General features: G+C 38.3%; 2 protein-coding genes across 3 annotated transcripts; one reads left to right on the top strand and one right to left on the bottom strand.

The window, feature by feature from the left end:
• Positions 1–2,431: 2,431 nt before the first annotated feature.
• Positions 2,432–23,981, bottom strand: LOC120430122 (N-alpha-acetyltransferase 35, NatC auxiliary subunit). 2 transcript variants are annotated; one of them, XM_039595205.2, is made up of 8 exons: positions 23,843–23,981; positions 22,988–23,780; positions 22,875–22,922; positions 22,684–22,801; positions 22,443–22,624; positions 6,349–6,543; positions 5,509–6,291; positions 2,432–2,795 (listed from the first exon to the last, which is right to left on the bottom strand). In XM_039595205.2, exons 1-8 carry the CDS (start codon positions 23,875–23,877, stop codon positions 2,652–2,654), a joined length of 2,298 nt encoding a protein of 765 aa, XP_039451139.1. In that variant the 5' UTR covers positions 23,878–23,981; the 3' UTR covers positions 2,432–2,651. The 2 variants fall into 2 exon arrangements, with proteins under 2 accessions (XP_039451139.1, XP_039451142.1); XM_039595208.2 differs by lacking the exon at positions 22,875–22,922.
• LOC120430123 (probable cytochrome P450 6d5) lies at positions 13,479–19,260 on the top strand. The gene has a single exon (XM_052710296.1). The coding sequence runs from the start codon at positions 13,553–13,555 to the stop codon at positions 15,083–15,085; it is 1,533 nt and encodes a 510-aa protein (XP_052566256.1). The 5' UTR covers positions 13,479–13,552; the 3' UTR covers positions 15,086–19,260.
• Positions 23,982–26,790: the final 2,809 nt, after the last annotated feature.

Below are 26,790 nucleotides of genomic sequence, written 5' to 3'. Positions count from 1 at the left end.
ATGAGAATTTCCCCTATGATGCGTAAGTCTGAGCATGAATGTTCAAACAACGAGACAGTTCTCAATGTACAAGGAAGGAATTGGTATGTAAGATACCATTAAAAAGAACCTGGATTGCCAAATGTTCCATTTCACCGAGAATCATCATAAGCCAGCTCCTCCCGCGCCAAAGCAGCTGAATGAGTTTGTATCTAATTGTTAGGCTTAGTGATTTTTCACGCTCAAAAATTGTAAATTTCACGGGGACCCTAATTTCAAAACACCAAATTTCACGGAAATTTCGCGGATCGTGATTTTTTTTTAAATAACCCTGAAAATGTGCAGAAACTACTTTTTTGCAATTCCGTCGTGAAACTACTTACTTTTCCTGTCATTCTTGAACGACGAAATAGCCTACTTTTCTGTACCGAAAATAACAGAATCGAATAGAAACACTTTTCAAAATAAATGCTGAAAAGTTCTACTTTTCAACACTGAAATGGGTGCTGAAAAGTCGAACTTTTCAGCACTTGTTTCGAAAAGTAACACTTTTCAACAATTTTTTGATTTAAACGATTTATTGACAAAATACATGAAAATTCGACTTAAAATTTCACTGAATGGGTGTTTTTCGAAATTGCAAAAAATGTTGTATGGAACTCGTTGCAAAACTTGATTTTTTCAGCACTCGTCGTGTTTATCCAACTTGGTGAACCTCGTTGGATAAATGTACGACTCGTGCTGAAAAAATCCTCTTTTTGTAACTTGTTGCGTAAACTACTATTTATGCTTAATTATAATATTTTTTTTCAAAAAGCTAATAAAAATTCTTAACTAAATTATAACGTGACACAAAAAAAAACTTTTATTTATAAAAAAAATCCATTGATTCATAACTGGGATGGGCTCTATAAATATTTTTAAATTAAATGTGGGACATGCGTATTCTCTGTTATTGAAAGGCTTTTTTTAATATTCGACTAATGTAGTTAAAAAGTTTGCGCTAATTTGCTTCTATTTTATCTAAAACTAAAATAAAAATCCAAAAACCAAAAATAATTTAATCTGTAACGAAATCTTCAAATTGTTATTCAAAATCAGAACAGCGCAAACAAAAAAAAAGTGATTTTTTTTAATTTCCAAGGAAATAATTCACCTAAATAATAAATATCGTGAAAATTAAACAGGACTCAGCAAAAATCTGAAATGTTTTTTTAAAGATCAAAAATACTATTCATTTAATCTTTTAGAAGATTTCTAAAAATAAATCAATTTAATTTAATTAAAACTGCGCGATCTTTTAAAAACTAATCACAAAATACTTGTTAAGTCAATTTTAACAAGTTTTGGTTAAAAAAGCATTTGTAAAAATTTTAACTTTTTGGTATTAAAATAACTGCAATCAAATGATTGTTGATATCATCCTTGTGATAACTTGATGATTACTTTAATATTTTTAATTCTTTGAATGATTTTTGTTAGCATCATTTAAGTATTCGTAGTATTCACTTCTCAGTAAAAGTTGTAACAATTTTATGTTAATGTATGTTTGGCTAACAATTGTTCAAAAAAAAATTTCAATTGAAAACTAATAAAATTTACTTAAAAAGTCTTCGTTGATGAAATATTTATTATGTTGTTATTTCTAAACAATGATTTGAGAAATTGATAAATTTCACGGGATTTCACGGAAATCTTCAAATTTCACGAATTTTACGCTGTCCGCGAAATCGTGAAAATTCACTAACCCTACTAATTGTGATGCAAATGTCTGTCTGATGGCGCTGCCGCTCAACGGAACCCAAAGAGCCGCAGCATTCCACGAGACATAGTTGCTGTTGAGCGCTATACACTGCTGCTGCTGCTGAATGGTATCAATAAAAAAGCCATGACAGGGGGCCATCTCTCTCTCTCGCTCTCCTCGACGATGAAACGGGCGGATGATGATGCTTTTGAAAGAGGCGGGCTTTTTATCCACTATTGGTACGTACTATTCTATCCGTCCATGCAAAAATATTATACTTAACTATGCACACACACACACTCACAATATCTATACTTGGACTGCTGATGCTGCGAAATATATACATTTGTGTCTGTGTGTGCACGCTCCTGCCATATGATTTGCTTGCTCAATTTTATGCAAATATTTGGTGCTGTGTTTGCTGGCCGGCACGCCACGTCGCCGGTCCGGATGCGGTGGTGGAAGTTTATTTTTTGTCCTTCCCGTTGATCCGTTGGGCTCTCTCGAAAATGCTAAAATGTTTTCCAATTGCCGTTATTATCTCGCGGCATGCGTTCCCTCTGTAGTGTTTGTATGTTTATCTGTCGCACACAAATCTTGGACCCGGCAGTTTGCTTTAATGTCGTTGAGTTCGGACCGAATGGTGAACGGAACAATTTTGTGGAATGATAATGGACTTTCGGAACATGGAAAAACCAACAATTTATCTACGCTAATTTCAATATACTTCTTTTCAATAAGTTAAACCCAATTGCATCGAGAAACGTACCCTAGAAAGAACACAATTACAGAAACACACACTGATTACATACATTTAAACACACCCCCTTCTCTGTTCTAGTTAATCTCGGTAAAACCCCAACGGAACACATTTGCACAGTTTTAGAAAGTGACCCGACGATGCATGCAACCGTTGTCCAGGACCTCTCTACTTCCGCTGCTTGATGATCGGGAAGAAGCGGTGGCAGGAAAAGTCAAACTCTGGCGGCGTTCGGGACTGCCAGTTGAGTCCGCTGGCCAGCAGGTTCATCATCACAAAGTTCATCTTGGCCACCTTGACGATCTCGTGCCACTGGGTAAAAAAGGAAGAGGAAAAGGGTCGATATTGAAAATTGATTTTTCAATAATTCATGTTGGTTCATATGCCGGATTTCAAATTTCCAAGGAAACAGTTTTTTTTAATCCCGTAAATTTCCGGAATCCCAGGATATTTTTGAATTGGTAGAAAAAAAACATCGTTTTTAATTACAATTGTTAAGTTTTTAATGCTTGGAACAAAAGAATTTGCAAATTTCCATTAACTGGTGATAATCTAGACTTTGACAATACAAAAAACAAAGACAGTAGTTTTATTCCCTTGGGAACCAACAACGAGAGAGGTACTCCTCGATATTAGCTCCTGAAAAGTGCTAAAAAGTGCAAAAATGCCTCAATGCAAGAAAAAGAGGCGGTCCTCACCAGCAGGATCGGTAGATTTGAAGAAGCTAAAGAATTCCGAAGCGCTACCTGCAAAGCAGTTTGAGCAAGGACGCTCAAAATTCGTCTGGAAACCAGTTCGCTACTCTCCCTGTGGACGTAAGCGAGAAGGAAGAATGTGAAAACATCGTCATCGGATTCGGTGTGAAAGTGGCTCGCCGGGTTTATCAAACCTGGTGCTTTACGAGCTTCCATCCGCTTGTGTGCTGATGGACTCAAAATTCTGCTACCTACCAGAGAGGATTACAACTACGTTCGGGATTTCCTGAACAACACAAAGATTGAATACTATGAAGTAAATAAATGAATGTGAACAGTTAATAATTATTAATCAAACGAAAAATACAACAAAGATAAAGAGCATTAAGCCATACCACTTTGCATGTAAAAGAAATGTAATTATTATAAAAAAGTTCAATAAAGACATATTTAATTTCAAAAAATCAAAAAAAGTTCATAAAAGCAAAATATTGAGTATTTTCTCAGCTATTCAAAAATATTTTTTTTCAAAAGTGGGCAAAAATGTGCTCTAAGGCTGTTACAAATATTTTTAAATTTTTTTGTCACCCCCTCTTCAAAATTGGCCCGAAAAATCAGGGGGCAAAAAAATATTTTTCCAATAAACTTCAAAATTTCAATGAACAGTGCAACCAGCTGAAATCAAATTAAAATACATTCTCCTGTGTTTAAAATCATTTTTAGCATGTTTGGGTTTATTAAAAAATCTTAAGATTTTTTGGAAATTTTCGATGCAAAATCTTTTTTTTCGATACAATTTTTGTTTTTGTCAGATCTTAGATTTTTTGAAAACTAATGATTGCAAAACAACTGAACTAGTGTAAAATGCATTATAAAACACTTTTTTCATTTAAATGTGAAGACTATGGCTTGTTATTTAAATTTTTATATTTTTTTATTTTTTGCCCCCCCTTGACTTCGGCCAGGGCCGAGGGACAAAAACTTTTTTAAATATTTTCATCGGCCTAATCTAAAAAAAATAAAAACCGCTACTATTTTCAAAAAAATTACCTGAACATAAAAAATGGCTTTAACTTGAAAACGGTGAACTTTATCAAAATTTCACTGAAGTACTTTTTGATTGCAAATTTGATTTTACATCGAAAAATTAAGTTGAATTTTTTTTGCGACCAATGTTTCGATTTTTTTTAAATCAGCATTTGTTCAAAAATTCATAACTCGGTCAAAGATTTTTTGCACAACCTGGAAATTTCTGAAAAGTTGGCATTTTATGTCCCCTGAAACACATCAAAAAATAAAAATAATTTAAAATAGTGTTTTTTTTGCAAATCAAGTTTTAGTGAAAAAAAGTTAAATCAGAAATCACCAATTTTTTTACCGTGTATCATTTTTTTCAGTGTAGTCCTTATCCAAACCTACAACTTTGCCGAAGACACCAAATCGATCAAAAAATTCCTTCAAAAGACACAGATTTTTGAACTGAGCAATTCTCTACCAAAACCGGAAATGGATTTTATTTGTATTTTTTTATTTGGCTCAAACTTTGTGGGGGCCTTCCCTGTGACCAAAGAAGCTATTTTGTGTTCATTGAATTTTCTGATCAACCACCAAGTCTTCGGCAAAGTCGTAGGTATTGTTGAGGACTATTGAGAAAAAATAGGTACACGGATTTTTTTTGCAGATTTTTTAATAAACTTTTTTTCACAAAAACTCAATTTCCCAAAATTATTATTTTTGGATTTTCGAGATTTTTTTATTTGTTTTAGAGGTCAAAACCCCGCAACTTTTGAGCCATACACAAACATGGTCAAAAAATCTGCCGCCGAGTTATGAATTTTTGAAAAAAAAAATCAAGTTTCATGCAAAAACAAATTTGACGAAAATGTTTAATGTAAAATTAAATTTGCAATCTAAAAGTACTTTACAGATTTTTAGAGAAATATTTGCAGTTTTTCGATTTTTAAAAATAGTTACCATGAGTGACCATTTCTAAAAATATTTTTTTTAAATGTTCAGAAAATTTGCTATTAAATTGTCTAAGAGACATTGAAGATTGAACCTCTAGTTGCTGAAATACAGCAGGTTTGAGAAAAAGAAACAGGAAAATTGAAGTTTTCTAAGTCTCACCAAAACAACCCACCATTTTCTAATGTCGATATCTCAGCAACTAATGGTCCGATTTTCAATGTTAAAACATGAAATATTCGTAAAATTTTCCGATCTTTTCGATAAAAATATTTTGAAAAAATTAAATCAAGACTATCATTATAAATGGGCGTAATATTTAATGTTTGGCCCTTTTAAAAGTTCTCCAAACGTTCAACACTCACCTCCTCATCCGGGTTCGGGTACGACTCGAGCAGAACGCGCGCCTCGTGAAAGTGCTTTGCGGCCGACGCGTACAACTCCCCGGCCGGCGACTTGAGCAAGTACGTCTTCATCATCTTAAAGTCCGAGTAGGCCATCGGCGGTGGCGTCGACAGGGCTGCAAACGGCGCGAACCGATGCTCGAAGCGAACCTTCTCGTTGTCGAACGTGGGCAGCGGCTCGGGGATGCGCTCCTCGGCGATGAACCCACCGAGGGCTTTGTAGTAACCGCCGCACATGTTCTGCATGGCCTGGTTGAAGATGATCTCCTTGGCGTCGGTTTTGCCCTTTCGTTTCTTCACCTTGGGCTTCTTCTGGCTGCCTTTGGCCGCCTTCGGGTCGGCGACGTAGTCCTGCTCCACCAGGAAGGTGTCCGCTCGGGTCAGCGCGGACACGATCCAGCCGAAAAGGAACTGGTACAAGTACCAGAAAATGTACAGATATTCGTGCACCGAATACAGCTCTAGCTCCAATCCTGAGAGAAGGAAGAAGGACATTGCACGCAAGCAGTGGTACAGAACCCACGTTCCGAAGCAGGCCAAATGCTGGCGCGGGTTCTCGTTCTTCATCGACAGTTGGTGCAGGTACGCGTCAACGCGTTCCGCTTCGTCCTGCAGGTTGGCAAAGTTGGACAGCATGATGCCGAGCTTGTCCCGCTGGCGGGCTCGATTGTACCCGCAAATCTCGAACAACACGCTGAACGTGTGCTCATTGTACGCGAAGAACGAATCGACGCAATTGCATGCCTGTTAAAAAGTGCAAAGTGAAGGTCAACTAAACTCAAACTAAACTAAACGACTTACCGCAGGGTTCGAGGAGAGCGGATTTTCCGCTAGTAGCACAGGCGGCGCGATGAACGACTTGGCCGACTCTTTCAGCACCTCGGTTAGCTTCTTGGTGCCGAACACCATGTCGTGTGTGGGCAGGTAGAGCGTCTGCAGGATGCTGCGCGACAGCAGACAGGGGCTGAACTTTTTGCTAAAGTCCATGAAGAAGTTCTGGAAAGGAAAATCAAGGTTTTCAATTATGTTCTCTAATTCTGTAACTATGCATGAATCGCAATTATTATATAATTTGTAAAATAAACTTTTGTAAAAAAAAACTACGGATAAACCTCTTGTAGAAAAGCTATCACTTAATGTAGCAAAACCCGGGCAGACGATAATAACATAATTCATACCATTTCGATAACAAATACAGTTAAAATAACAAAAAGTGTTATGGAATTTTCTTGAAAATAATTTTTAGCATAAGAGTTGAATAACAGTTTGTTATCATAACAAAATTTGTTATTGGTCTGATAATGATTGAAAGCGAAAACAACTTGGGAATAACATTTTTTGTTATGGAGGGATACCTCCAAATGTTATTGGGATGATCGGATTAGTTGTTAAAATAACAAAAAATAATAACAAAGACTTCGTCTGTTATTACAATAACAATCCAATAACCAAAAAAATCATAACGGCGAATAACAAATCCTGTTATAAATAACATAAAATGTTATTGGCCTAGTATTTCCAAATATAAAAAAAAAATTATTCCCGAGTTATTTCCGTCTGCTCGGGAATCAGGATGTGTAGTAATAAGTAAACCCCATCAGAAACATCAAGTTTAAATTCATCCATTATTTATTTTATTAAAATAAGCTTGAAAAAAATATATGCAATTGCATATACTCTCGAAAGCTTTAAAGCAAAATAGAGCGTGGAGAACGATCAAGGCACGCGAAGGGCTCGTCAGTCAAAACGATTTGTTCCACATGACGGAGCAGCTGAGCAAATAATTGGCTCTGATATAACGGCGATTGAGCTTACCAATAAAAGAGTTAGGATATGCATATTTGCATCATCGTGATCGCAATAAACGGTAAAACACTTGATAGGGGTACACCGATGTGTCAACTATTGTAATCCTCTACTGTCTTTTTTCGATATTTATAATTATTCTCTAATTATTTATATGTATTTTGAGCTTCTTTTGTGCTAAGAAAATCTTAAATTCTCATGTTTTATATACAATTTAGCGGTTCGCATAATTGTCGAATGTTCGATTGAAGTTGTCCAAGCTGTCCCCATTTGTCCTGTACTTCCCTATTCGCCCCAGTAAGCAGATTATCAACTTTGTTAACAAGACTCTGACAAAAACAGGTTATGAATTAAATGCCAAAAAAAATAAAAAAATTATTACAGGGCATGGTGTCAACCTTTCGATGGAAAAAAAGTGTTTTAAAATGCATTTTACACCAGTCCATTTGCCGTACTGTCGGAATATCACAAAAATTGAAAATATTTTTAAACGAGACCAAGCATGCTTAATTAGGAAGGTTGTTGACGATAAAACTATCGAGTTCTATCGTCGATAATTTTATCGACAATCAATTTTATCAATCCCACTATCAAATGATTCAAAATTTTGCATGTATTTTAACTGTGTTTGAGTTTCTTGAATGAAATACTAAAATTTTCACAAAATATCGTATTTTCTCGAAAATACTAAAAAAAAATATAATTCGCAATATGGGTATCAAACGATTCGAAAAGTTTCATTCATTTCAACTGTCAAAGAATTTTTTTAAATGAAATACTAATATTTTTACAAAATACCGTATTTTTTGAAACTACTCAAATTTTCATGATTTGCAATATGGGTATCAAACGTTTCGAAATTTTGCATGTATTTTAACTGTTTTAGAGTTTTTTGAATGAAATACTCAAACAGTAAAAATACATGCAAAATTTCAAATCGTTTGATAACCATATTGCGAATTATAAAAATGTCAGTACTTCCAGAAAGTACTGTATTTTGTGAAAATTTGAGCATTTCATTCAAAAACCTCTAAAACAGTGAAAATGCATGCAAAATTTCGATTCGTTTGATACCCATATCGCGAATTATAAAAATTTGTGTATTTTCAAGAAAATACAGTATTTTGTGAAAATCTTAGTATTTTATTCAAAAATCTCTAAAACAGTTAAAATATAATGCAATCTCTAAAACAATTAATTCACATGTAAAATTTCGAATCGTTTGATACCCATATTGCGAATTATAAAAATTTGAGTATTTTCGAGAAAATACGATATTTTGTGAAAATTTGAGTATTTCATTCAAAAAACTCTAAAACAGTTAAAATGCATGCAAAATTTCGAATCGTTTGATACCCATATTGCGAATTATAAAAATTTGAGTATTTTCGAGAAAATACGATATTTTGTGAAATTTTGAGTATTTCATTCAAAAACATCTGAATCAGTGAAAATGCATGCAAAATTTCGAATCATTTGATACCCATATTGCGATTTATAAAAATTTGAGTATTTTCGAGAAAATACGATTTTTTTGTGAAAAATTTAGTATTTCATTTAAAAATCTCTAAAACGATGCAATCTCTAAAACAATTAAAATGAATGCAAAATTTCGAATCGTTGTATACCCATATTGCGGATTATAAAAATTTCAGTACTTCCAGATAGTACGGTATTGTGTGAAATTTGTAGCATTTACGCTTTGAAACTTAGGCCGTTGCAAATATTTTTCAAAGTTTACGTCGCTCCCCCCCCCCCCCCCCTCTTCAAAATCGGTCCGAAAAATCAAAGGGCAAAAAAATTTTGTTTTCAAAAAATTTCAAAATTTCATAGGAAATAGAAGTCTGAACAACTAAAAACAATTAGAAATGCATTTTCCTGCATTCAAAATCATGTTTAGCATGTCTGGGATCGATCAAAAATATTTTCAATTTTTGTGAAAATCCAATGTACAGCACCGCAAAAAGTTTTTGTTTCGGCGAAACAATTTTGATCAATAATGTTTGCAAACAACTGGGCAAGTGTAAAATGCATTTTAAAACACTTTTTCATTCAAATGTTGAGGCCATGGCTTGTAATTTCAATTTTTATATTTTTTATTTTTTTTGCCCGAGAAAAAGAAGAGATTAGTCAGATTTGCCCAAGTTTTTTTGCCTAAGAAAAAGAAGAGATTAGTCAGATTGTCCCGCCCGTGTGGATCAATCGTACCGCGCACTGGACTCACAATACAGAGGTCGCCGGTTCGAATTCCGCGGCGGGCGCTCTAAAATTCTTTGTGTAAATATGGGTATTCGGCGCCGTCGCTCCGTGCCATACTTTCATACACTTAGGAGCCCAGGACGGCGAAGTCCTTGTAGATAAAAAGGAAGACACTAGTGGTTGGCACTAGCAATGGTGGCCGGCAGCTATAAAGTCAACTTCGTTAGTCAGATTTGGCCAAAGTAGCAAAAAAACAAGTCAAATGATTTAAGAAGTCTGAAACTTATTTATTGATTGCAATGATTTTTTCTAAATAAAAAAGAAAGCAAATATATGTTTGATAAATTTTTAAATATTTCTTGTCAAATTAACAAACAAGCAAGTATATGATTTGTAGCGTTGCAATGTGAAATTAATCTACTGGTGGGTGTCCCTGCTTAACACAAAAAATGCATAATTTTATTTTTAAAAATCCGAAGCAGCAAACTGTCAAACACATGTAGGTGTCTGTCTTGTCTAGTTTGCAAGGCGATTTCGTGTAAAACCTACTTCATAGGGCGCAAATGATACACACGAAAAGCAAGTTTTTCGAAAAGCTTTTATTCTATTTAGCAGAGACAACCACCACAAACAAATACGTTAAAATCAGGGATAGATAGGAAATTTAATATTTTTGAACACTTTCAACTACAGTAATTGGGTTGTCAGTTTTCTGATGGAATTATTTTACGATGGTAGTTTAATAAAAAAAAATGTGATTTATATCGGAGTTACAACAAAAGCTTCAAACACAGACTTCAAAAATTCACTGTCCAATAGAAGCCATCCATAAATAAATTCCTCAAACATCGAAATTGAGAGTAAGATAACTTATTGATTGTTTGATTTCTGACCAAAAACCGATATCATTTTACAAATAATTACAATACGTTTTCATGTTGACAATTCCTTTCAAAAATATCCGGTCTGAAATCTATGACATTCATCGGGTGGAGGAATTTGGGTAAACTCACCATCCCTTTGTCCGACATGAATATTGTTTTGGTTTACATTCAATCGTAAACAAATGTGATATTTTCTCTGCCTTATAAGAAAATGGAAAAAGTTGGGGTTGATTTCAAAGAATTGATAAAATTATCCTAGTTATCTATAGACGAATCCAGTTTGAAATGGCCGCTAGGTGGCCAATGGTGTTAGAAATGACAGCTTCCATATATTTGAATATGGGAGCTCAGGAAAACTCAATTTTTAAGCAATAAAATTATTATTTATGATAAAAGTATTGATTGATTACCCGAGCAGACGGAAATAACGCTGGAATAACATTTTTTGTTATTTGAAAATACTAAGCCAATCGCATTTCATGTTATTTATAACAAGTTTTGTTATTCGCCGTTATGATTTTTTTGTTATTGGATTGTTATTGTAATAACAGACTAATAACATTTTAAGTGATTTTTCGAACAAATCTTTGTTATTATTTTTTGTTATTTTAACAACTAATCCGATCAACCCAATAACAGTTGGAGGTATTCTTCCATAACAAAAAATGTTATTCCAAAGTTGTTTTGGCTTGCAACCAATATCAGTCCAATAACAAATTTTGTTATGATAACAAAAACTGTTATTAAACTCTTATGCAAAAATGGTTTTTTTTAAGAATATTCCATAACACTTTCTGTTATTTTAACAGTATTTGTTATTGAAATGGCATGAATTTTGTTATTACCGTCTGCCCGGGTAGGTGTACAAAATGTGTCTAGAATGTTATTCAAATAAAAAATGTTCGAAAAATTTGCAATCGAGATAAGTACACCATTCGATTCAGCAGGAATTTTGTGCACCAAAAATATATAGTTTTCATATGTTAAGTAATTTACTTTAAAAGAAAAAAATCTAAAAGTATGAAAATCGAGACATTTAGTATGGGAGCTGTCAAATCTCTCACCATCAAAAAGCAGCGTTGAGCTTTCGCTGGATTTGTCTATATGTTTTTGTTTGATGAGTTTTTTTTTTTCATCAACTTCTAAACCTCACATCAAACACATCATCGACGCCAGAAAAAAAAGATAGAAAACAGGTTTCAGCCAAAATAGAATACAGCAATGATCGGGACTGGCAACACCAGCCAGCAACAGTCAACTGTTCGGAGCTCCTCAAACTTTTCGATTTTTTCGCCGTAATTAACAGTGATTACCCGCGAGTTTGCTGCTCCAGCATGCCAAAGGCCGGCCGTGGCCGTGGCAGTTCGAGTGCGGCCTCGAAAAACCCGCGAAGTTCATCTACCGGCAGAGTGCAGAAAGGTAAACACACCAACGCCGCATCGACCGCCATCGCGCACGGGAGCGTGCCTAGTGACGTCACCGATCCATCGTTTTTACACGTGTCATACCGTCCACGTGAGTCCCCAGTACGGACGAGACAATCGACCCGGGCATCCGGAAGCACTTCCGGCCAGCAGCAGCAGTCCACCAGCACTACGACAACAACCACTTCCAACGTTCCCACCAGCAACGAATTTGAGATGCTGAGTGGAGAAGAAAACAACACCGCCAGTGACAGCAGCAGTACTGGCGACGACGATGACGATGATGAACTTGCGCGCAAGCAAGGAAAGCAGAAAAAGTGTAACTCTCCGAAGGAACGACGACCACCTCCAATTTTTGTTTTGGATACGTTGGCGGACGATGTTGACGAGTTGCTTGAGGGACCCCAATATTGTTTTTAAATAAGTAAAACTTCAGTGCAAGTGATTTCGCATAAAAAACAGAATTTCGACTTGGTGGTGAAGAACTTGAAGTTGCGAAACAGGTACGTACACATTGTACCTCCTGTACTTCGATCGTGGGTCCGTCAAAATCCAGGACCTACGGCGGATCAAAGCACTGGACGGCTTCTTCGTGACGTGGCGATTCTACACGAAGAATCCGACCGACGCAGCGCAATGCCACCGCTGTCAAAAATTCGGACACGGTTCAAGAAACTGTAATCTTCCGCCCCGGTGCGTAAAGTGCGGTGAGACCCACTTCACCGAAAGGTGCAATCTTCCGCGGAAAGACCAGCTGGGGGAAAACGCCCAGCAGCACAAAGCGCGCGTCAAGTGCGCGAACTGTGGTGGAAACCACACGGCGAATTTCCGTGGCTGTGCCGCGCGGAAAAAGTACCTCGAGGAGCAGGACAAGAAGAAGAAAGCGCCAGCGTCCCGCCAACCTCCAAAGACTTCGAGCTCGACCGCTGCAGCAGCTGGCGGCAGAGCGGTTCCATCGACCAACCCAGCGTTCCCTCCCGGTTGGGGAGGTTCGTACGCTAGAGTAGCCGCTTCTGGGAGCGGTACTTCACCGGGACAAGCAGACGTCACCGGAGATGACCTCTTCACACTTCCCGAGTTTTTCGCTCTTGCTGGAGAGATGCTTATGCGCTTTCGTGCCTGCCGGAACAAGGCAGAACAATTCCAAGCTCTGAGTGAGCTTATGATGAAGTATATCTACAACGGATAAGCTGCCTTGTGCAGCGAAGTTTTTCGACGTCAAAAAACAAAACAAACAGTGATCTAGTTTTAAGCTTTTCTATTTCTATCCTTTTCCTTAGCAACTTTCGAAGGTTTTTTTTAAATAATTTTTCCTTCTGTTGGCAAATCCATTGTTAGAATATCCAATTACTTCAAAATGAACTATAGTACAAATCATAGTTGAAAGGTACTCCAAAACTCTATCAGGTTATAAGAATTACGAAATTGTGAATTGATTATTTACTAATAAAAACTAATTGAATTGAATTGAATTGAATACAGCAATAAAACGAATTTAAATAACCTAAGCAAATTGATAGCTATCCAAACACACCTTTGTTTCTTTTTTTACGACTCCGTGCAAGAAACATACAATAAGCCGCTAAACTAATCAATTCCAATCACGCCTCTGCATTTTTTCGGCATTCGCTCAAAATCGCTTGCAAATCCACACACGCCAATCAGTTTGCGTTTTGAGTTCTGCCCGGCAGCATGTCGTCGTGGCTTGTGTTAATCGCCGCTCTGGCAGCCCCACTGCTGTACCTGCTCGTCGCGCGTCAGTTCAGCTACTGGAAACGACGCGGAGTTGCCCAGCTGGGACCGATCTTCCCGTTCGGCAATCTTGGGCCGTTTTTCCGCCAGCGATCATGTCTTGGAGTTACGTACGCTGAGCTGTATCACCGCTGGAAGGCGCTTCCTTTTGTTGGGATTTACTTCTCGCTTCGACCTCTGCTCTTGATTAACGATCCCGAGCTGATCAAGAATGTGTTGACGCGGGATTTCGAGTACTTCCACGATCGTGGTCTGCACGTCAATGAGGAGAAGGATCCGCTTAGTGGGCACTTGTTTGCGCTGGGAGGTGACAAGTGGCGCCACCATCGGTCCAAGCTGACGCCGACGTTTACATCCGGACGGTTGAAGGAGATGTTCCAGAACTTGGTCGAGATAGGCCAGGTTCTGCAGGAGTATGTGGGGAAGCGGGCTGCGGCTGGAGAGGAGGTTGATGTGAGGGAGTTGATGGCACGATACACGACCGATGTGATTGCTTCCGTTGGATTTGGCATTGAGAATGATTCGATAAACGATAGTGACAACATGTTCCGGAAGATGGGCACCAAAGTGTTTGCGCAGGACATCAAGACCATTGTGCGGTTGGCCAGCACGTTCTTCTTGCCGAAGCTGAACGCCCTGTTCAATTTCAAGTTTATCGCGCAAGACATCGAGGACTTTATGATGAACGTCGTTCGCGAAACGCTCGAATACCGCGAAAGCAACAACGTCGTCCGGAAGGACATCATGCAATTGCTGATGCAACTCCGCAACACCGGAACGGTTTCGATGGACAAAATCTGGAAAGTCGAAGCTGCGACGCCATCCGCGAAACAGCTCTCCCTCGAACAAGTGACAGCTCACGCCTTCGTATTCTTCGCCGCGGGATACGAAACGTCCTCCTCCACAATCTCCTTCTGCCTGTTCGAGCTCGCCCGGAACGTCGACATCCAGCGCAAGCTGCAAGCAGAAATCGACCAAGTACTAGCAAAACACAACGGCGCCATAACCTACGACAGCATCAACGAGATGAAATACCTGGAGAACTGCATCGACGAAACGCTACGCAAGTACCCAGCCGTCCCCTTCCTAAACCGGGAATGCACCAAGGACTACGTAATCCCCGGCACAAGCTCCACCGTCGAGAAGGGAACCACCGTCATCATCCCGGTACTCGGCCTACAGCACGACCCTGAGTTTTACAGCGATCCCGAGAAGTTCATCCCGGAGCGATTCACCGATGAAGCGACGACAGACAAGCCGTACCTTCCGTTCGGAACCGGTCCCCGGGTCTGCATCGGGCTGCGACTGGGCAAACTTCAAACGAAGATGGGACTGGTGATGATGCTGTCCAAGTTTAACATCCGGCTGGTTGACGAGACGTACTACAGCAAGGAGCTGGAGCTGGATTCGAAGGGCTTGTTTTTGATGCCGATTGGGGGAATAAAGGTGGCGGTGTCCGCGAGAAGCGATTGAGATTAGGGGAAATATACCCATTTTAAGCTTAATAAGCGGTCGTGTTTGAATGATGCTGGATAATCTGGAGTGTTCCTTAAAATTTACTAAAACCAAGTACACCAACGAGTAGAGCAACTTTTTGTGAACATTTCTGTTTATTTTCACTTTTTATAATAGTTATGCTATTCCCACAGACAAACAGACGGGACACTCGAGTGCCGAACCATCGTCCTTCTAAAACGGTTATTTCAAGTGCAATTTTGTTTCGGCATCCACTCACCCGGCGCTGATGTCGCTGCTGTCGTGACAGCTCGCCCATCTTTTCTTAGTGTGTGTGATGTGTGTTTTTAAGTTGAGCTTGAGCACGTGTGAGGCAGCAAATGAAAACAAAACAATTATGATGGAATTCAAGAATTATAACGAAGATCCACAATCCAGGCTTTGCTGGACAAGATTGGGGCAGTCTTGGTCAGGGTTATATGAGCGGCTGACTAACGAGGACATACCTTTTGCCCCACTATTAACCCGGGGGGACTCCTCAACAGCCCGCCGATGTTGAGGCTGCTGCTGAGGCGCCCGATACTGCGGAGGAAGGCGGATCCTATGGTGGAGTCATCTCCTTCGGAGCCTTCGTGGACTGCTGCTCAGATTGCTGCTTCTGGTCGTCCTTTTGGCGATGTTGCGTCGATCGTGGGCGCCACTCAATCTTCTTCTACAGTTGAGTTTCTTTGATTCTGTTTCGATGTATGATTTTGGTGTAGCGTTTTTTGGAATCTTTGCGACTTTTTGCTTTTGTTGTTTGGTGCAACTTAACTGCTCCGTGGACACGTTCCCCGCGGTTTTTCCAAACGCCCATCATGGGGACCAATTCTGGTAGATTTGAATTGGATTTTTTCTATTTCAGCGGTCTCTACTGGTGTTTTCGTGACCAGGGGTATCGAGATTTCGGTGGAGGAGGAATCTTCGACAGAACTTGGAAACAACAGGAGGACCAGTTTTTTAGTCTCTGTCGTTGCGGCTGTGTTGCGTCGTTGCTGATGCTGCCGCATGATTTGGCACATGAAGTTCTGCCATTGGAAACGGAACCAACCGTGGAACCGACCCACCGTCATCTTCGGCCATCGGAGTTGATTTTTATGTTTTTCATCGGGTACTGACGATCAGCAACAACAACATTATTTCGATCAGCTGATTATGTTTACAATCGTTATGGCTTGATTGTCTCACGCATACATTGACATGACACATGACAGTGAAGGGTTTGTATTGGTATGTTTGGGCTGCGCTTCGGCATCAGCTCACCAGGTAGTGCTGGCGTCGCCGTGATTTGGTGGTTTGATGAAGGATGATGGATTTCAATAATAATTTGTATGGAGAGTCACGTCTGTTTGTCTGTGCTATTCCTATAACAAGCATTTAAAAAAAATATTTCCAAAATGCATTCTAATCAGTCGAGTGCATTGGGCCACGCCCATTTTCCTATTTTCAGCTTAGTTCTTTTTTTCTTCCAGCGCTCTTTTGGGTCTGCTTAGCAGTCAATCTTGGGATCGCAGCAATCCTTGGTCGCGGTTGGTTGACAAGAATTTGCGCTCCGCGTTTTTATTAATTTCTCGTCGCTCCATACCCTCAGTGACGTGATGTGAGCAAGGGCGTCTATGCAAAGTGTCCCTACACCCGCTACAAATTTCCGTCGCTTGGGGAGGGAAAAGGGAAACCATTTTGATCTATGCGCCGGTAGTTGTAGCACTAAAATTCGTGCAAAAAACTTATGCACGTGGGTGTACAGATTACGGAGTAAAAGCTGATCGAATTGTTCACCTAGCGCTCACATGTGTTTCGGGACCAAGTTGCCTGCGGGTATGGGGATCATACCTACATACATACAAAGTTTGATTCCAAAGAAAAATCTGATGACGCCATTCTATTCAGCGTCCGAATTCTTTAAAAACAGCTGTCGAGTTTTGCTCTATCATTTTATGTTTCAAAGTTATGACCATTTGAAAAAAGAGGTTTTTTGGAAAAAATACGAAAATCGCAAAGCTTTTGGGCGGTGCCAAAAAATAAGGGTTGGTTCAATTTGGCTCGACATCGGGATTCTTACATGTTTTGATGGTATCAATAACTCCACTACTTGAGCTTGATCAGAAAAAGTCGATTTCGAATTTGTGTTTTTTGTGTACAGTTGAGGCGAAATGACCCATATGGAGAATTTAAAAATTCAAAAATATTGAAATACAGACTTCTAGAAACACAAAAATACAATTAACAAAGTTAAAATTATAAAAAAATACAGTATGTAAAAAAAGTATTTACACCCCTTGGGCACTATGCACATTTTGTGTTGAAACATCAAATCAAAATCAAATTATTCGCTCTACAGCATTGCCTTGGCGTTCTCGATTGCGAGATTCCTACTCGAAACTAGGTGTTCGAAGGCTTGATTGTTGAGGCAATTGCAAACCTCTTTTTACACCTTAGCTTCCATCCACCCCGGGATTCGAACTGACGACCTTTGGATTGTTAGTCCAACTGCCTACCAGCGACTCCACCGAGGCAGGACCCAGGGAGACGACTCCTACACCTGGACTGAGCTAACGACCTAACCTTTTTTAAGTTAGTCCGGGGCCAACATTTACTTCCCGTCCGACGGAAGGCGTGATCAGACAAATCTCGTCTCGAAAAATGCCACTGGGACCGTCTGGGATCGAACCCAGGCCGACTGGGTGAGAGGCAATCACGCTTACCCCTACACCACGGTTCCCATATAAACAATTTAAAGTTTGACAGAAACCTAGTACTACGTTTTATTCAGAAACTCATGCCGAACATTTTGCTATAAAAAGCTCATGAAATTATGTTTTCTATAAAAAGTTATACAACAAATACTATTACAAAAATCAAAAAAGGTGCAAAAAAAGTTTGTACACCTTTCGAAAAATTAACATATATAAAGTTATTTGTTGACAAATCACCATAAATCCAGTCTCCCAACTCCAAATAGGCATCCTTGACTGATTAAAAAATTAATTTGGATTGAATATAAAGTTTACTAATTACATAGTATAAAAGTTTATATAACTCTGGAAATTCTATAAAAAACTTATCTAAACTTGATTTTGCAAACTTTCAATTTAACTAAATGTCAATATATTACCATAGAATTGCTAAATAAACATTCTGGAGTGGGTATAACACCGTTTTGAGGGTCTTTGTATCGCTAGAATAGATTTTTCGTTGGAATTTCATACCAACCCGGAATTACGTCGTCGGAAAATCCGCCGGCATCCGAACCGGTCCACAATTCACAAGTTAACCTATGTGGCATCGGAAAGGGCATAAAATTTACGATCTTTTGATACCCATACATCTAGGTTCTCAATAATACCCACGTTTTTAAATACCTAGGCAAAAACGTTGTTATGGTTTCGTTTGGGCAACCTGCCAAAAATGTATGGACTTTCGCAATTTTTGTTCTCGTGGATCAAACTTACTTTTTGCTCAGGTATTTAAAAACGTGGGTTTTATAGAAAACCTAGATGTATGGGTATCAAAAGATCGGAAATGTTATGCCCTTTCCGATGCCACATAGGTTGACTTGTGAATTGTGGACCGGTTCGGATGCCGGCGGATTTTCCGACGACGTAATTCCGGGTTGGTACGAAATTCCAACGAAAAATCTATTCTAGCGATACAAAGACTCTCAAAATAGTGTTATACCCACTCCAGAATGTTTATTTAGCAATTCTATGGTAATATATTGACATTTAGTTAAATTGAAAGTTTGCAAAATTAAGTTTAGATAATTTTTATATAGAATTTCCAGAGTTATTCAGACTTTTATACTAAGTAATTAGTAAACTTTATATTCAATCCAAATTATTTTTTTAATCAGTCAAGGATGCCTATTTGGAGTTGGGAGACTGGATTTTTGGTGATTTGTCAACAAAAAACTTTATTTATGTTAATTTTTCGAAAGGTGTACAAACTTTTTTTGCACCTTTTTGATTTTTGTAATAGTATTTGTTATATAGCTTTTTATAGAAAACATCTTTTCATGAACTTTTTGTAGCAAAATGTTCGGCATTAGTTTCTGAACAAAACGTAGTACTAGGTTTCTGTCAAACTTTAAATTATTTTATGTTTCATCACAAAATGTACATAGTGTCCAAGGGGTGTAAATACTTTTTTTACATACTGTAATTAAAACATTTCAAATTAAGCAATTCTAAATGAGGAAATTTAAAAAAATAAAATTTTCAAAATTTGAGCATTCAAGGCACTGTATTAAAATAAATTTAAAAAAAATTAATATTGAGTTAATAAATTTAAAATTCCAAAAATTTAAAAATTAGTTTAAATCCAGATTTAGAAAAAAAAATAAAAGTTCAAGAGAACGGAAATTCCAAACATCATTAAAAATCATGAAAAAAATAAAATTTAGACATTCTGAGATGAGGAAATTAAAAATTTAAAATATTTAAAAAATAATTTTTTTTAAATGCAACGCTTTAAAATTCCAAACAAAAAAAAATCAATATGATTTCGAAAATCATTAAAAATGGTCGTTTATATAAACATTTAAGAATGAAATATTACAAAGAACTTTAAAAATCGAGGGAGAGAAAAATTCAACACTCGATCAGTCCTCGCCAAAATATCATTCCAGATAATCGAATCACGAAATTTTTATTTATTTCAATATTTGGGTCTCTTTGTATCCTAAATTCGAATATTGCCCAAATATATGTTATTCCATGTAATTTTGCGCGCTGAATCTGAATCTGCCTCAGAATTGAGCTACACTGTCGAAAAAATGACTTTGACGTAGACTACGTCTTTGTCGAAGGTACTGGGGTGCCATTCCAAAAAACCCGGGCCGAAGGCCCTGGATTACTGCGTCATCCGTAAAACGCTTATATCTTCCTTCCCTCTAATCGAATCGACACGATTTATGTTCCATTCGATTCGAAAATAACTCAGCAATTTGCTATAAAACTTTCATTGTTGGCAAAATAGTTTAACTATTGAAACAATTGAATGTTTTAAAATGTTTTCAAAATGCAGAGATTTTGCAAGCAAAATGAGCGCTTCCCACTCACGGACGGGAATGTCAAGTACCTATTTTGAGGGGAAAATCATCCGAGCAACGCGACCGAGTGTCGGTCGCGAAAAAGGAGGGGAAGTAGCGGGCCGAAATCATATATAAGAAAGTGCGCCAGTTTTCATTCCAACATTCACGTCTCAGACGTCGGACCGGCAGCAGCAGCAGGAAAGCTCAGCCCAGAGCAGCAGCAGCAGGAGAGAGACCAGAGCAGCAGCAGCAGCAGGAGAGAGAGGGACCAGAACTGGAAAAGAAGCGCGCATCGCCTTCTCGTCGTCACCGTCAGTCAGCTGCCTCTCGATGGCCGGACCGTTTGGATCTTTCGTGCTCTGGTCTCTCTCCTGCTGCTGCTGCTCTGGGCTGAGCTTTCCTGCTGCTGCTGCTGCTGCCGGTCCGACGTCTGAGACGTGAATGTTGGAATAAAAACTGGCGCACTTTCTTATATATGATTTCGGCCCGCTACTTCCCACCCGGGACGAGGCATCAAAAAGATGAGGCGCGCACCTGCTGCCTTCCGCCGAAAAGCCTTTCGTGTGGTTGAGAAACAATCAGGACATCCAACTAGCTCGTCGCATTCGTGGCGAGCGCTTCTGAAAGAGTTACTGCGTATCCAATTCCAAACTGTTGAAAGAGTTGCCCTCATCCCTCGTCCCACCCGGACGAGGCAGCGAGCTGCAATAATTTCAATTTAAATTTCAGGAACAAATTTTGGTCTTCGGGGGCGACGGAATGCACAGCTTTCTGAGGCTGCTCTCGCCCCCAACCTCTCTGCCCTCCCCCCATTCTGCTCTTAGCATTCTTGCAAAAATTCATCCAATGCTCTCGTTTATCTTCAAAATCAATAATTATGTATTGATTTATGCCTAGAAATGCTAAAAGTTTATTAATCTTTTAAATCTTATTGAAAATTACAAAGAATTTCAAAGTGTCGAAAGTTAAACAATTTGCTACCCGATTTGATTCTCACCAAACGCACACATATAAACTTTACGTAGTCTACGCCATTCCGGTTATGTCTGTGACATAACTACTTTGACTTTTTTTGGTCATATTTTTGGTTTAAATGATAATTTTACATGGAAACTCAAAATATGACCAAAAATCAATTTAGCTTTAGCTCAATCCTGAGGGCAGATTCAGATTCAGCGTGCAAAATTACATGGGAAAACATATATTTAGGCAATTTTTGAAGTTCGTTAGGGTGGTCCCATGGTTTCCACTGAAAATTAGACTTTTTCAAATGTAGATATCTCGAGTTTAAAGGAAAACACCCCTGAGATTTTTTCAGCGTTTGTAGTGCTGGATCTCCTCTTTCAAATGCAACCTGGAGCTTAAAATTTGGCTTGCGCCTTTTCGAGATAATTGAGTTTTAAATTTGGATATTTTTTACCTTAAAATGGCTGTAACTTTTGACCCTTAAGTTCAAATTGGCTTGTCAAAAAAAAGTGTTTTTAGAGCTCTAAAAGTGCCCCGAATATCACTTTTCTCTAAAACTTAACCCTGATTTTTTACGTTCAAAAAACTGTTTTTTAAGGTTTGCTTAGATGCTTTCTATAAATTTGGTCGTAGAAGGCGTAGATTACGAGATACAATTATGGTGTCTTGGACAAAGTTGCTTGGATTGGCAAGTCCAACAACTTTCTAGAAGACAACAAAAATCCCAAAAAATAATCCTGAAAAGTTTGATTTTCAAAATCACCCTAATCATGAACCACCCTAATTTTCAACCAAACCAACTCACTGAAAATTTTGGCTCGAGCCTCGAGTCGATCTGGCTCGAGATCGAGCCTAAATCGAGTCGAGGCTCGAGCCAAAATTCTCAGTGGGAAAAGTTGCCCCTTTTTATTTACAACAACTCTTCTGAAGACACCAAAGCTCCGAAACTTTTTTTTTTCGGAAAATTCATTTTCCACTTAATTTTGCGAACTGGACCAATGTGCACTGGCGCTATCAGGCTCTGATAGAAGGGGGAAGGATCCTTTACGACCCAAAATTTTAAAAAATAGCAAAAAAAAATCGAGTTACTTAACAAATCTAGTTCTACTGGTCTCAAATGAAAGCTTAGGATGTCTCTGTTTTGAAACCGACCTGGAAACCCGGATTTGGTCACTGTGGCCACCGGGAATCTGCTACAACCGAAAAAATGAACTTTTTGAGACCTCAACTTTGACGACCTGTATCTCTTGTTCTATGAACCTTCCTGGCCACTTAAGGGTACTTCCAGAATATGGAGAAAAAAATGCAATATGGAAAAGTATAACACAAAATACTCACCAGCGCACTATGATAATTCGTACAATGTACAATCTTGCACACGTGCTTCAGCCGCTGGATCAGCTCGGCCAGGTACTGGATGCAGGTCGCGCGCTCCTTGATCTTGGTGTACCGCGGGAAGGTCGGCGGCAGCAGCCGCTGGTTCACCATCATTGAGAAGCCCATCGGGTTGGGCGTGTCGGCTTAAAGAGAAAAGATGTTAATTTTTGGGGAATTTATTTGGTTTTGGCGGGTGCCTCACAGTCCGGCTCCGGTTGCGTCCCGTACTCGATGGTCTTCTCCATCACCTGGGTCAGCTCGTGCGCTCCGTTGAGCGTTTTCACGATGTCGATCATTTCCGTTTTGTTTGGCGAGACGTTCTGAAAAGAATGGAGGAATTTGATTTGGGGTTGAACATTGCAGAAATTTGAAGCTTTTGGTGCAGACAATTACAGTTACCGGGTTGGCAGTGACCGTGATGGAATTCCAGGAAGAACTTTGCTACAATTTAACACAAAACAGATACAGAACAGAAAAAGATCGAAACAACTTTTGCGTGTAGTCACCTTGGTCGGATACAGCGACACCAGACACTGCAGCAGCAGCCGGGTGAACTTGAGTCGACTCAGCAACGCCCCAACTTCTTCCTTTTCCCGTTCGCCCTCGGTGTCCTTAAGCTTCCTAACCAGATCCTCCTCGGCGCTCTTCAGCATGTTGCAAGCCTTCGTTTCCGTTAGATCGCAGCACAGATCGTACCCGTACGTGCTCGGCTGGAAGTCCTCCTCTTCGTAGACGCGAGCGCGCAGGATAAAGTTCCGAATCAGGTTGACCAACTTGTGGATGGCACAAGCAAAAGCCCTCATCGGTTTGTCCTCGATCTGGTTCGGATGGTGCAGATACAGGCAGGTCAGCACCGTTTGCGCCATCGAGTGGCCTTCCAGCCAGGACACGGTGCACGAGTAGACGGCGTCGATGATTCCGATCGTCTCGCGGCACTCCAAATTCGCCAGCTTCATCTTGGAGGTCTCAACGGCCGTCTGGAAGGTCAACGGAGTTGCCTCCTTGTTGCAGCACATCCCGGCGTCCATCTTCGGGTCCATCATCTCGATCGCGGACATTGCGTCAAACAGCCCGAACATATTGTCGTGGATGAGTTCGCCCAGCTGCAGCTCCTTGACGCAGTCGAAAAATTCGCCCGTGACATCGCGCCACTCACGGACCGGGCTCGGCCGGATGTCGCTCCACGACGGGACGCCCTGCAGATTCTCCAGGTCCGCGTATCGGGTAGCTACTTCCTCGATAGCGGGCACCGCTGCCAACGACGGATCGAGATCGTCGGGGAGGGTCGACGGTTTAAGACTGTCGGACAGAGGAAAACGAACTTAAAGCAGGTGCTGATTAATGCATAAAACGCAACCCACCTTAAATCCTCCGGTTCGAGCTGGGTTTGGTCCATTTTGCAAGGAAAATTACTGCTAAAATCAGCGAAAACGTTCCGGACTTGGAAAAAATGTAAACATTCACTGCGGCTGAGTGTAAAATTTTGACGTTTTACAGAAAACTTTGACAGTGGTGCCAGATTTTTCATAACAGAAGCGCTGTTGCGTTACTTTTTCCTTACACGCTCATCGAAAAATACTCAAATTTGGCGCACCGTTTCATACATTCCTAAATTCTTAAATTCAAGAGTTTTTTTTGATTAGGTCCTATAAACATACACTCAGCCAAAATATCTATTAAAATTCATATGGCGTACCTTATAAACTGTGAAAAGTTAATCGTTTTTGAATTCCATAAGTTTAAATTATGACTTTTCTAAATCTTATTCAATTTATATGGTAGGCTTATGGCATTCATTAATATTATGTATGTGAAAATATCATATGGCCAACCTTATGAACCAGAAAGTAGTATGGCGGACAACATTAATCAAGTGGAGGAGCGGCTTTCAGCAGACTGCAGGTTTTTAACTAAATTTTGAGTTTTTACGTTTTGTTTTGCTATTAATTTGCTTTGTTTTGCTTAACAGGTTAAGGAAATGTTTTCCCTGCTGCAGAGACCAGGCGTACCTGGCCTGGTCATGTCAAAGGCATTGACCTCCAGGAATCGACGTCAATCGAACAACATGGGCTAAGCAGCGACAATTCGATCGAAGGCTCGCATCGGTTGTCGTTTATGCTGCAGAAAATTATCGGCACCGTGCTGGTCATCGAGGAGTGGTCCTCGTCGTTCAGTCTTCAGGCAAGGATGTTCGTGCTGAGTCGGTTCGCGTTGAGAAAGGCAATGGGTGAGTTGTTTTGAGATACTTTTTAATATGAAATAAATAAGCAACTTCCTCTTCCAGCATCATCCGTACGGACGCTGTGGGTTGCGGTATTGACATTGACGACATCGACGTGGTCATCTCGTCAACATGCCGCGCCACATCAACACGTAAATCGGTCAGACCGGGCGAACAAGGTGAATTTGTTTAGCAAGCTGAAGGATCGCGTTGACATTGACCCTTCCAGCGAAATGATCGAAATGCTACTTTTTCTGCCAATGACATATTAAATAATGTAACTTTTGTGAAATAAACTAATATATTTATGTTCAATCATTAATTAAGTTTTAATTTAAACAACACAAATATCACATTTATAAGATAACTATATAAAAACCAAAAAGTGTGTGTTTATCATATTTTATGTTTATAAGTTTTTCTTATGAAATCAAAAATCGCTCATACATAAAATTTATAAGATTTGCTTATGGAAAATAAATCATTCAACGATCCAATAAAATTTATAAGGTTTGCTTATGGAAAAAATCTATATGGCATCCTTATGGCTGATATAACTTTTTTTGGCTGAGTGTATGAAAGACAATAGTTTATTGGTCCTTTTCAAAAAAAACTCTGGAATTCTTAAATTCTTAAATTCTTAAATTCTTAAATTCTTAAATTCTTAAATTCTTAAATTCTTAAATTCTTAAATTCTTAAATTCTTAAATTCTTAAATTCTTAAATTCTTAAATTCTTAAATTCTTAAATTCTTAAATTCTTAAATTCTTAAATTCCTCAATTCTTAAATTCTTAAATTCTTAAATTCTTAAATTCTTAAATTCTTAAATTCTTAAATTCTTAAATTCTTAAATTCTTAAATTCTTAAATTCTTAAATTCTTAAATTCTTAAATTCTTAAATTCTTAAATTCTTAAATTCCTAAATTCTTAAATTCTTAAATTCTTAAATTCTTAAATTCTTAAATTCTTAAATTCTTAAATTCTTAAATTCTTAAATTCTTAAATTCTTAAATTCTTAAATTCTTAAATTCTTAATGTTGTAAACTCACGGCCAAACCTAAAATATGTCGTCAAACGACCGTTCACTGCAAATTTGCAAACAAGACTCAAGACCTGTCCCCGACAAAGCCACTCTACACGATCATCCTGAGAGCGCACACATACTTGCGACTCTTTCATTTCATCTCTCCCACGCCGCGCGATTCCGACCCGACGCTCGAAAGCTTTGCAACCATCGCCGCAATCGTTCGTTATCTCTCTCTCCAATTTTTCTCTCTTAGCAAAGCTTTAAGTTGCGCAGGAGGACCAACCTATACGAAGCACTCACACTCATACAGCGCGCGTGTGTACACGTTGCTGACCAATTTCTTGGCACACGAGAGTGCTTCGTCGTCTTGATCGTCGTTGCTTTTCAGCAAACCAAACCCAATCGTTTTCCAACTCAAACATTTGAAAAGGTCATAATTCATATCTACGTTTTATTTTTCATACAATAATTTATTCAAATAGTTTATTTTGCAAATATTGATTATCCTGGTCTTATTCTCTACACTTAAATTCTTAAATTCTTAAATTCTTAAATTCTTAAATTCTTAAATTCTTAAATTCTTAAATTCTTAAATTCTTAAATTCTTAAATTCTTAAATTCTTAAATTCTTAAATTCTTAAATTCTTAAATTCTTAAATTCTTAAATTCTTAAATTCTTAAATTCTTAAATTCTTAAATTCTTAAATTCTTAAATTCTTAAATTCTTAAATTCTTAAATTCTTAAATTCTTAAATTCTTAAATTCTTAAATTCTTAAATTCTTAAATTCTTAAATTCTTAAATTCTTAAATTCTTAAATTCTTAAATTCTTAAATTCTTAAATTCTTAAATTCTTAAATTCTTAAATTCTTAAATTCTTAAATTCTTAAATTCTTAAATTCTTAAATTCTTAAATTCTTAAATTCTTAAATTCTTAAATTCTTAAATTCTTAAATTCTTAAATTCTTAAATTCTTAAATTCTTAAATTCTTAAATTCTTAAATTCTTAAATTCTTAAATTCTTAAATTCTTAAATTCTTAAATTCTTAAATTCTTAAATT

This window comes from Culex pipiens, chromosome 3, assembly GCF_016801865.2.
Source record: "Culex pipiens pallens isolate TS chromosome 3, TS_CPP_V2, whole genome shotgun sequence".
NCBI lineage: Eukaryota > Metazoa > Arthropoda > Insecta > Diptera > Culicidae > Culex > Culex pipiens.
Note: the sequence above shows the minus strand (reverse complement) of the source record. Positions and strands in the feature narration are given on the sequence as shown.

Excerpts from the sequence above, each read along its gene's own strand:
- LOC120430122 (XM_039595205.2), bottom strand. The coding sequence starts at position 23,877 with ATGGACCAAACCCAGCTCGAACCGGAGGATTTAAG. Across the intron at positions 22,802-22,874 it reads TCACTGCCAACCCGGTAACT|AACGTCTCGCCAAACAAAAC; the intron begins GTAATTGTCTGC and ends CATTCTTTTCAG. Across the intron at positions 6,292-6,348 it reads CGCTCTCCTCGAACCCTGCG|GCATGCAATTGCGTCGATTC; the intron begins GTAAGTCGTTTA and ends ACTTTTTAACAG.
- LOC120430123 (XM_052710296.1), top strand. The coding sequence starts at position 13,553 with ATGTCGTCGTGGCTTGTGTTAATCGCCGCTCTGGCAGCCCCACTGCTG.